This window comes from Barbus barbus (genome assembly GCF_936440315.1).
Source record: "Barbus barbus genome assembly, chromosome: 44".
In the NCBI taxonomy this organism is placed as follows: domain Eukaryota; kingdom Metazoa; phylum Chordata; class Actinopteri; order Cypriniformes; family Cyprinidae; genus Barbus; species Barbus barbus.
Window position 1 is genome coordinate 20,821,724 of NC_136722.1, and position 11,883 is coordinate 20,833,606.

Sequence of the window (11,883 nt, forward strand, 5' to 3'; positions counted from 1 at the left end):
AATGAGAGTCCCAACAGCTGATAAAAACATCACAATAATCCACAAGTAATCCACACGACTCCAGTCCGTCAGTTATTTTGTTTTGTCCATCAGTTATTAAGGCTTTTTAAAATTAAACTGTTGATTCTGGCCAAACCACGAGTCCATAATCCATCATAACACTTCCTCAAGTGAAAACGTCCATTCCCTGTTGTCCCCTCACCTCAAAATCCAACTGATATATTTGGTTAGAAATGTTTTGGACTATTTTCTCTTGTAAACGGAGTCATGTGGATTACTTGTAGATTATTGAGGTGGTTTATCAGCTGTTTGGACTCTCATTCTGACGGCACCCATTCACTGCAGAGCATCCATTGATGAGCAAGTAATGTAATGCTAAATTCCTCCAAATCTGTTCTGATGAAGAAACAAATTAATCTACATCTTGGATGGCTTGAGGGTGAGTATACTTTCAAATTTTCGTTTTTGAGTGAAATATTCCTTTAATAAGAAGTAGTATGTGTGACTTTTTCCCTGTCATACCATCAGTTACTATTGTACCACAGGAACCACAGGCAGATCTTCACTCATGTAGAGTGGAAGCCATTTTCATATTTTAATACGAAGATTATGCAATCAGTGAGAGGAGGAAGAGTCGTTCAGGTCTTCTAGTGAGAGGAATAGAAAAGGCAATCGATAGGAGAGAGAAAGGGAGGGATTGAATGCAAAATGAAAAATTGAGAGAATACTTATTCAACACCTACAATCGAGAATCACTGAAACCAGCGCTCTTTCCAAATCAGCAAAAACCCTAATCACTTTGGACAGAAGTTTGGATGAGCAAAGAACAGAGGAACATTGATTATAGTTGACCCAGAAATCATTTTATCATCATTTATTCACATTCGTGTCATTTCAAACTTCTTTCTTTATTCTGTGAAACTCAAGAGAAGATCTTTAGAAGAATGTCCACGCTGCTCTTTTTCATATGAAATAGTGGGCTGCCATGACTTAAACAGGTAAAAAATTACCATAAAAGTAGTTCATATGAACTGTGTAATAATAATAATAATTATAATTAGCATTATGGTTATTATGTAATATAATTAATATTTTATTCCTTTTTTTTCTTTTTTTGTAGAGGTGCATTTCTATACACTACTGTTTGGAGTCTTTTTTGTAAAAATTTTGTAATATTTTATATAAGTCTCTTATACTCACATATTTTATGATCAAAAATATAGTAAAAACAGTAATATTGTGAAATATTATTCCAAATGAAAAGAACTGTTTTCTATATTAATATACTCCTGTGATGCAAAGCTGAATTTTTTTAATCATATACTTCAGTGTCACATGATCCTTCAGAAATCCTTCTAATATACTGATTTGCACAAGAAACTTTTTTTTTATTATTATAAATGTTGAAAAAAAGTTGTGCTGCTTAATATTTTTAAGGATAAAATTTTTGTAACATTTTAAATATTTCTACTTTCACTTTTGATCATTTTAATTGGTCCTTGCTGAAAAAAAAAAAATTGTAACAACCCCAAACGCAGTGTATACATTTTTTTCATGTCCTCTATTTGTTTTATTAACCAGGTTGTTTTAGATGGCTTCATTGTGTCTGTTATGCAACGAAAGCGTAATGATCCTCCCGAACACCACTGAGGAACCCACCATAAAATATTAAGAAGCAAATGAGGCAGGGTTTTATTTATGAGCCCACGCTGGCCACACACTCTCCTAAACTGCAGTTTTTACTCTCCCCTGCAATTAACGCAGCTGTTTTGATGAACGACATCAGTGTGAAGTAGATGTAAGTTTGTGGGGCCATTATGGTTCGGGGTGATAACCTGTACGGGAGTATAATAAGCAGACAATTTCTCCTTGTTTGTTGATCGTTAGTGGTAATTAAGACTAATCACTGTCTTTCAAACTTAGCAGGAAGCGCATTTGTAGTCATGGTGACTGTTAAGATCTCAGCATGACGTGAAAAGTGTCTCTATCTGGGATTTGCAGTGATTTCTGGGAGATTTCCTAGTAAATGCTTGGCAGTGACACTTATAGGGGCTCAAGGTCCGGTCCAAATAAAACACCTTCGTAACATTTCATCGAAACCGGGTCGGCGCTTCGGCTCCCTTCAGTGATAATGGCTTAATAAAAGATTTAACAGGCTTTAGCATTGCAGTCCTGCGGCCATAGAGACAGACTCTCTGCTCATCTCATCACACTAATTGATATTATTATGTGTCCAGAGCTTCAGGAGATCTTTAAGGGTTCAGATACGCCTGCTGAGATCTAAACTGAACATTTGGGGGGATGAAGAGATTACATTTTATCTCATGACGAACTGGTGGTGGGCAGCACTAGACACCCACAGCTCGGTGAGTTTACCCATAATGCTCTGTTTGAGAGGGAGAGGTGCACCATCTGCTGGTAAATGTGTTTATTGTGGTGCTAAATGTGTGGGAGTGAAAACTGTAGGTAATGAGGTGAAAAGTCAGAATGATTTTAGAAGCCCACCACAATTCCAGCAGGACTGACGTGGGATGATACTATAATTCAATGCCTTTTGTGCCAAAATATGTCATAAAACATTTTATTCTACTTTTCTTTTTTTGCTGTTGTGTCTTTTTGTAGTAAATATCTTCAACCGAGTGAACATGAAGACCAGTTTGCTACATAACATTCTGAGGGAAGATTTTCGACTATGTAAGTTTATGTAATATACTGCAGTCAAAATAAAATAATTAATATTTTTGTAAAGCAAGTTTTTTGGTTTTTCTAAATTGTTTTTAACCTTCAACCTTCTATGCATACTAAAAAATGTACTACAATGTCTTTTTGGACATGATACCATGACAATATCATCCCTGTTTAGTCATGTAATGTGGTATTACCATGGTATTTTTCAAAAGTACATTACCAAAATATCTGAAAGTATTTAATACTTCTTTTCAGCAAGGATGCATTAAATTAATCAAAAATGATAGTAAAGACTTGTGCATTGTTACAAAAAAAAGTATTTTAAATATACTAAAAAAAAATGGTGCTATATAGCACTAAAAGTGGTTCTTGGCTCGTAATCATAGGGGAACCACTTTTGGTGCTATATAGCATAGCACCATATCTTTAAAGGGGCTATACAGCACCTTTGTGAAATGGTGCTATGTAGAACCATAAGAGGTGCCATATTGCATTGTATTTCTTCAACAAAAATGAACAACAGTTGTTCTTTGGCTCGTAAAGAACCTTTAAAGGGGCTTAACAGGTTCTTTGTAAGGCTGTGGTGCTATATAGCACCTTAATCACCCAAAATAAGCACTGAAGAACCGCCGAAGAACCATACAGGAGCTTAACAGGTGCAGTATAAGCGATGCTATGTAGCACCTCAGTCATGCCAAAGAACTGCTGAAGAACCACTGAAGCACCAAGACTTGTTAAAAGTGGGTTCCCTATGATTATGAGCTAAATAACCACTTTTATTGCTATAAAGCACCATTTTTTTAGAGTGTATATAATAAATAAATGAAAAAAATGTCACAGAAAAAAAAGTGATAATATCAAATGTTCTTTGAGCAGCAAATCTGCGCATTAGAATGATTTCTGAAAAATGACTCTTAAGACTGGAGTAATGATGCTGAAAATTCAGCTTTGCATCACAGGAGTAAATTATATTTTAAAATATATTCAAATAGAAAACAGTTATTTTAAATTGTAATAATATTTCACAATTTTACTGTATTTGTCATTAAATAAATGCAGCCTTGGTAAGTAAAAGTCTTCTTTAAAAATCATAAAAAAATCTTACCAACCCCGAACTAGGAGTACCATGATTTTATTATCTTAGTACTTGTTTGTATGGGAAGGTAAAATCAGAGAAAAATCAACTAAAAAATATATATATTTTTAAAGAATTAAGAATGTCTTGCAGAGATATTCTGTACATTTGTATTTATTGATACTCAATCCAAACATCAAGTGAGGCACAGGAGTTTGAGTGTTCACACTGCTACCAAACAACACACTGGAGGCAGATAGTGCTATGCAACAAGACAAGTGACACAAAACAGTTTCACAGTGTAGAAACGAGCTGTTTGTTGGCATGAGATGTTTAGCAGTGAGTCTGTGCAGGTCATTTCTAGTGACTGAACTTGCCATGGTTCTGTTTTGCCTGTACAGATGTTAAAACAGATTCGGCGTGACACTAACATGACATGCCAGTCTGTCATATGAACCATCAAATCTCACAGTGTTGTGAATGCAGTTAATCCAATGTTTAAAAAATGCTTAAATTATACTAAAGTCAACATGAAATGACATTCACATCCCACTTAACTTCTGTGATATAGTTCTCAGTGAAACAGGGCGGAACTTCAGGGAGTCCCATTGGGAAAGAGAAAAGAGGGTGTTTCTGTACCAGACTGAAGCCCGGGATATGAAAGTTAGGAGCATTTTGATCACAAAGGTAATGCTTTTATTTCCCAAAAACAATAGTTATGTGTTATTTTGGCCATAACCTTTGCACATTTCCTGTGTGGATAAAGTTACATGTTGATGAAAGATTGCAAAGACAATTTTTCATGTTGACGTAAAGACATGAGATTTAATCAAACTGCACATTTATGTGTGTGCAAATGTTTGGGGTCAATAAGATTTTACTTTTGAAAAAAATTATGTTATTCATGCATTAAAATGAGAGTAAAGACATTTATGATACAAAAGATTTATATTTCAAATCATTGCTGTTCTTTTGAACATTCCATTCATGAAAAAAACATCTAATTTCCACAAATTAACTATTTTCATTAATAATAAGAAGAAATGTTTATTGAGCAGCAAATTAGCATTTTAGAATGATTTCTGAAGGATCATATGACACTGAAGATTGGAGTAATGATTCAGCTTTGCATCACAGGAATAAATTACATTTTAAAATATATTTAAATATAAATCACTGATTTTAAATTGTAATAATATTTCACAATGGTACTGTTTTTGTAAATCACACAAAAGCAGCCTTGGTGAGAATTAAAACATTACCCATTCAAAAACATTAAAACATCTTACTGATCCAAAATTTTTGAACAGCAGAGTGTGCATAAATAACATTATTTTTAATAAGATTTGGTATACAATAAACACAGGTCATCCAGTCACATGACATCCTTCTTTGAAGGGGTCAATGAGGTCACATGACCATTGCAGTTCTAACTCAACTCCTATTCATTAAAGAAAACAGGACTGGAACCAAATACTAACTATGTCAGAGCCCACTCTGGAGCAGGGAAACGCGGAGGCGAGGAACTTCACCAACTTCAGAACTTTATTGATAACACTGGGATCACAGGAAACATGGAGGTGACGAGTCGAGATGACGATAATACCGGACACAGGGGCAGGGAAACACAGGGCCCCCCCCCAAAAAAAAAATTTCTTGGGGAAGTTCCCCCCTGGGAGCCACTGAGGAGCGGGCTTTGTGGGGCGCTCTTGCAGCGCGGACTCTGAGGGGCGCTCTTGCAGTGCGGAGCGGGACAGAACCAGCGGAGGCGCAGGAGGGCACGTGCGAGGAGCCGGCACTGGAGGGCGCGTGCGAGGAGCCGGCACTGGAGGGCGCGTGCGAGGAGCCGGCACTGGAGGGCGCGTGCGAGGAGCCGACACTGAAGGGCACGTGTGAGGAGCCGGCACTGGAGGGTGCTCTTGAAGCGCGGATTCGCAGGGGCGCATGGATGGCGCGGGTTCTCGGTGGCGCTCTGGAAGCGCGGATTCGCGGGGGCGCTCTGGAAGTGCGGATTCTCGGGGGTGCTCTGGAAGCGCGAACGGCGGCGGGCTCGGGGGAGTTGCGGACGATGACGGGCTGGTTCTAGCTCGGGCCCGGAAGTCTCCCAGACACCGGTATATCCCTTCTCTCCAGGTCAATCCAGTGGTGTCTGAGAGGTCCATGGGGTAGTTGTAACAGGCCCCGAGCCGGAACAGGTGGAGGATGGCCACGTCATGCAGACCCATCACCGCGGTGAGCCCGCAGAACTCCCCGGCGTACTCCACGAAAGGGATATTGCGCAGGATAAGGGCGCGGAGGCGGGCGGCGAACTCCATCGCCGTGGAGGGGGAAAAAACAGGAACAAACAAAAACTTTTCAAAACACGGAAAACAAAACGGGGGTGGAGAAGCGCCGCTTACTTTTAGGTCCGTTATTCTGTCAGAGCCCACTCTGGAGCAGGGAAACACGGAGGCGAGGAACTTCACCAACTTCAGAACTTTATTGATAACACTGGGATCACAGGAGACATGGAAGTGACGAGTCGAGATGACGATAATACTGGACACAGGGGCAGGGAAACACAGGGCTTAAGAACACAAGGAAATCACAGAGGAAGAACAGAAACAGGTGCAGAGAAATTAAACAGGGCTAGGGACTAATTAACTACTGATCACAGGAACAAGCAAGGTCAAATAGAGACACGAGAGGAGGGGAAAACAAGACACAGGACTGACAAACTACAAATAAATCTTTGAGTCGAATAAAGCAGCTGAAATGTCAACTTATAAATAGGCCATATGCTGGCCAGGCATTATGTGCATGATTAGAAACAAAAAGCTGACAGTTTACCGTTACTGTGATATTAAAAACTGCGGTGCAGTTACATGATGGTGACCCTCTCAGGTGAAACGTGGGCAGCTGGTCTCTCGTGGTTGGTGCGGCTCTGATTGGAGTCTAATCCACGCCTGATCCGCTTCAGCTTCCGGCTCACACAGGGAAGCAGCAACATCACTTTTCCAATTATCACCGTGACGGGCAGAACTAGGGCCAGGACAAAATTGGGTGGCATGTAGAAGCGATAAGACTCCTCCAGAAACGCCCGCTGCCAGCCGAAGAGCAGAGCGTGGAACGTGGAAATGAGCAGGGCGATGTAACCTAGAGTGGACTGACAGGATATAGACGCCCGTTTGACATCTGATTTGTCTGAGGACCAAAGAACACTGAAGCTGCAAGATTGGAGGATGGAGATTGTCTTACCTGGATAAAGCTAAACTCTCGCCAGTTGAGTGCGTTGTGCACCGATGGAATGGAAGTGACCGCTAATAGAGAGAGGAGCCCCAAACCCATGATGCCAAAGGAAACATACATCTCCACTCTCCAAACTTCCTCTTCATTCCATGAGTTCTCTATGTTGGCATGCACCTACAGAGAAAGAAAAAGTAAGACCTGTTTTTTTATTTAAATTTGTATTTTATTTGACTAAAGTATTTTACATTCATGCTACTATACTATATACTTTTACTAATATAAATATAAATGAAAATATGAAATTATTTAGATGTATATTAAACATCTATTCTACATACAGAATTATTTTAAATGCACACTTATTTATGAAATTTTATCAATTTTATAGGGTTTGGTGCATAACGAATATATAAAGCCTGGGAAACATCTATTCATTGTTATTATTATTGTTATTATAGCTACTACTGTGGATGATAGGTTGATATAATACTTATATAATCAAAAACATTTTTTATCAATGTAACAATTGTAACAATGATTAATAATAATAATAATCATGTTTCTTTTAATATCATTGTACCTCTATGTATTTATGTATTTATATGTTTTTTTTTTATTATTAACTATTATTGTTATTACTATTATTATTATTGTGGATGATAGGCTGATATAATGCTTATATAATCTAAATAAATCTGAATCTGAACTACAAAAACCGAAATTGCTAAAACATATATTATTAATAACCGGTAAAATAATAATAATAATAATGAAGTTTCTATTAATATATCTGTGTATGTATGTATTTATGTATTTATTTTATATTTTATTAACAATATTATTATTATGATTAATTGTTTTGCTGTTGTATCAGTATGTGTTTCTTTTTTTACATATGATGATTATTATCAGTTATTAATTATGTTTTGTATTAATACGCAATTAATCTCTATATGTATTTATTATGTAATTATGTATATACTTTTATGATTATTATGACAATATGATGACAATGTTTATTACAATTACAATTAATAATAAAATAATTGAAAAAATAATACAGTTTCTATTAATATCATTGTATCTTTATGTATTTATTTATTTATTATGTATTTATTTATTTATTACATATTTATTTATTTTATTAACTACTATTATTATTATTGTAACATTAGCCACACCCTCAAAATGTAAAGTCCAGAATAAAAGTTTGAACAAATCAAAACGAAAAACACTTCCACCGCAGTGGAACTTCTGGATGTCACTGGTGTAGAACACACACAGACCTGCTGATAGGCCATGTTGAGCATCAGGTATCTCTCTGAGCGTCTCATGGGCAGGCAGAGGCTGTACAGCACGTGAATGCAGCCAAAGAAGAAGCTCAGCAAGCCCAGCTGTTTGCGGCTCTCTAGCCAGCCCTCCAGCCAGGGTGGGAAGCGGCGGTACTTCGTCCCGTAGATGAGCTGGTACACAGCAGCAAGCTGTCCTGCTAAATACACCAGCGCTAGCAGAACTATAGCCACTACAGGCAGCGTCCTGTTCACTATTTCCAGAGGAATCTTGTAGAAAAAACTCTGTCTGGTCTTCGTGTAAGGATGGATAATGTCCCGCACAAAGGAGTAAGCGAAAAAGAAGATGGACAAGGCGACCGCGGTCAGAACAGGTCCTTTCCAGGCGGTGAAGAGATGCAGTGGCATATTCTCAATCTCTTTGGCAGAGGAGAGCGCACCCATGTCCACAGGGATGAAAGTGAGCTGTCGGGCCATTTCAATGAGCTGCTGTCGAGCGTCCACTGAATTACTGCAAATATAGACCTGTAGAAAGAGATTAAAAGCAATCAATAATCGCTCCTTTCAAAACCTTCATCATTCACAGCAGCAATTAGGCTGATATATTGGTGAGCAAATCATTGTTCCAGGTTAGATTGTAATTAGATTGTGAATGGCAGATTTTCGATGTGGTCTCAGACTTTGGATCCCACTATATATATGCATGATCGTTTACAGTAGGAGCAATTCCCTAGAACCCATAACTAGAGTGGAATTAATTCACTGAGTTTATAAGGTTTCAAAATTAGACGGTGAGATAAAAGCAAGTTTATGGCATGGCTGTAATGGATCTTTCATTGTGTTAATAAAATCTTTCCAAAGAGGACAGCTCATCTGTTCATCATTCTAACCAGCTGCTCACAGAAATGAAGGCATTTGCTTTCACTGCTAGCTGGAAGAGCCATGGGTCTCTGCTAATACAACCTCGTTATCATCTTCCTCATCAACATCTTCATTCCTATGATGACACTAGGTCCCTTCAGGAGTGTCATTAGCATACCGAGGCTATATTTTGTTTTTGATCCACAGAATTTAGCAAACACAGCAGGGTCTGTAATATTTTATTTTCCCTATACTGCAGTTATAGAGCAGTAAAACACTGTATATCTGTGTTCTTTGGTAAAACATTTCATTAAATGAAATAAAGTTATAGAGCAATAGATCTGTGTTGTTTTCAATATTTTAAATATTTTGTCATTAATTGAAATAAAGCTCAAATAAAATTTAAATATTAGATGAAAAACTAAAATTAAAATAAGAAATATTGCCTTGTCAAACAAAACAAATTTAAATACTACAACTTTTGAAAATAAAACTGAAATAATAAAGCTGAACAGAAATCGTATAAAAAAATAAGTAAAATTACAAAAGCACATAACAGAATTACTAAAACTAAAACTGAAAACATAAAAATGAAAGCCACTTCGAAATATTAATAAATAAGTTTAAGAACTAAAATTACAAAAAAAAAAAACTGAAATAAAAATAAAAATAAAGCTGAACAGAAATAATTTTTACAAAATAACTAAAATTACAAAAGCTGAACAGAAATATTTATAGTAATAATTAAAAAAGCACATAAAAGAACTAAAACTAAAATTGAAAAATCAAAACAAAAAAGCTACTTCAAAATATTAATAAATAAAGTTTCAGTACTGAAATTACTAAAAAATAAACCTGAAATAAAAATTAACGCTTACTAGAAATATTTAAAATAATAATAATAATAATTACAAAAGCACATAACAGAAGTACTAAAACAAAAAAATAAAAACTAAAAACATTTAAGCTACTTCAAAATATTAATAAATATGTTTAAGTACTACAATATTCAAAATAAAACTATAATAAACAGATTAAAGCGGAACAGAAATATTTATAATAATAATAATTACAATAGCACATTACAGAATTACTAAAACTAAAATTATAAAATGAAAACATAAAAAACTATTTCAAAATATTAATAAATACTATAGTACAGAAATAATACTTAAATACCACTGGTACTGTATAGACTGCGAATGAGTCCAGGTCGAGACACTGTGTCTGGGCTCAGATACACTTTGGACAGACTGTTCTGAAGCTCTGCCAAAAGATCTGAACAGAAACATTTTGAACTGTGTGTTTTAATTGGCCAAGTTTGCTAAGTGAGATTATTTGGCTCAGCATGTTTAAAACCTTTAGACTTGTGCAAGTACACTGAATTTTATACAACGTACCTGTCGACTGGAGTCACTGGGGCCTGACTGCATGGCCCAGGACGAGATCACATTGAAGCCTTTGACCACAATGGATTCTGGGAATAAGGAGGCCAGGTATTCGGCATTTGATTCTGGATACTGGTTGACCCGTCTGTTGTTGCTGACATCCACCAGTATTTTTCCAGCCAGCAGGTGTTTGATGTCCCAGAGGGAGGAATAGTGCTCTCGGCGAATGGCCAGGAACACGATGTTGGCCTTCCCCACTGCATCCTCGTGATGGGTCACGTCTACCACATGTGGGAACGACTCGGCCGCTCTCTTGGGCTGTCGGCTCCCCACCACCACGTGAAAGCCGCTGCGGAGCAGCCGCAGGGTCAGGCTTTTGGAGAAGTCTCCAGAACCGATGATGGCGACCGTGGGTTTGCCCGATCCCTCTTTGGACCCGTTCTTCAGCCCGTTTGGTAGGAAGCAGACTTTGGTGCTGGCCGGGCTGCTGCCCAGCAGGGAAATAGAGTCCATTTTCAGGCCCGAAGCACCTCGTACTGGCTCTTAAGACACTAATGGAATAATGCAAATGTTAAAATTGATCTCAGAATCAGATGCCTATTTTGTGCAGTTCAGTTAAAAGACAAAACTTTTTAAACTTGTCAAGAAGTAATATTTCACCCCACAATTAAAAGACAAAACTATTTTATATATTTTATTTTGTAATATTAAAAATATTTCGTAAGAAGCATTTCAAGGTCCTGGAGTGGCCTAGCCAGTCTCCAGATCTCAACCCCATAGAAAATCTTTGGAGGGAGTTGAAAGTCCGTTTTGCCCAGCAACAGCCCCAAAACATCACTGCTCTAGAGGAGATCTGCATGGAGGAATGGGCCAAAATACCAGCAACAGTGTGTGAAAACCTTGTGAAGACTTACAGAAAACGTTTGACCTCTGTCATTGCCAACAAAGGGTATATAACAAAGTATTGAGATTAACTTTTGTTATTGACCAAATACTTATTTTCCACTATAATTTGCAAATAAATTCATTAAAAATCCTACAGTGTGATTTCCTGGATTCTTTCCCCCCATTCTGTCTCTCATAGTTGAAGTTTACCTATGATGAAAATTACAGGCCTCTCTCATCTTTTTAAGTGGGAGAACTTGCACAATTGGTGGCTGACTAAATACTTTTTCGCCCAACTGTATATGTATGTAAATATCATGTATTTTATATTGTAGAAATGTGTCCGGATAGCATGATTTTCATTATTGTATTACACTAATGAGAATTTAAACTCGCAAGTAAATTATCTGGATGCATTATAGTACTTAGAATTGGGTGGGAAATATGCCTAATTGTTATTAAAATAACA

The 11,883-nt window shown here is 37.1% G+C and overlaps 1 protein-coding gene across 1 annotated transcript; it reads right to left on the minus strand.

Annotated features, from left to right (window-relative positions):
* Positions 1 to 6,623: 6,623 nt before the first annotated feature.
* On the minus strand, positions 6,624 to 11,063 carry LOC306863173 (metalloreductase STEAP2-like; the record flags this gene model as incomplete). The annotated part of the gene is made up of 4 exons (XM_079406384.1): positions 10,542 to 11,063; positions 8,278 to 8,805; positions 7,001 to 7,165; positions 6,624 to 6,908 (listed from the first exon to the last, which is right to left on the minus strand). Exons 1-4 carry the CDS (start codon positions 11,040 to 11,042, stop codon positions 6,624 to 6,626), a joined length of 1,479 nt encoding a protein of 492 aa, XP_079262510.1. The 5' UTR covers positions 11,043 to 11,063.
* Positions 11,064 to 11,883: the final 820 nt, after the last annotated feature.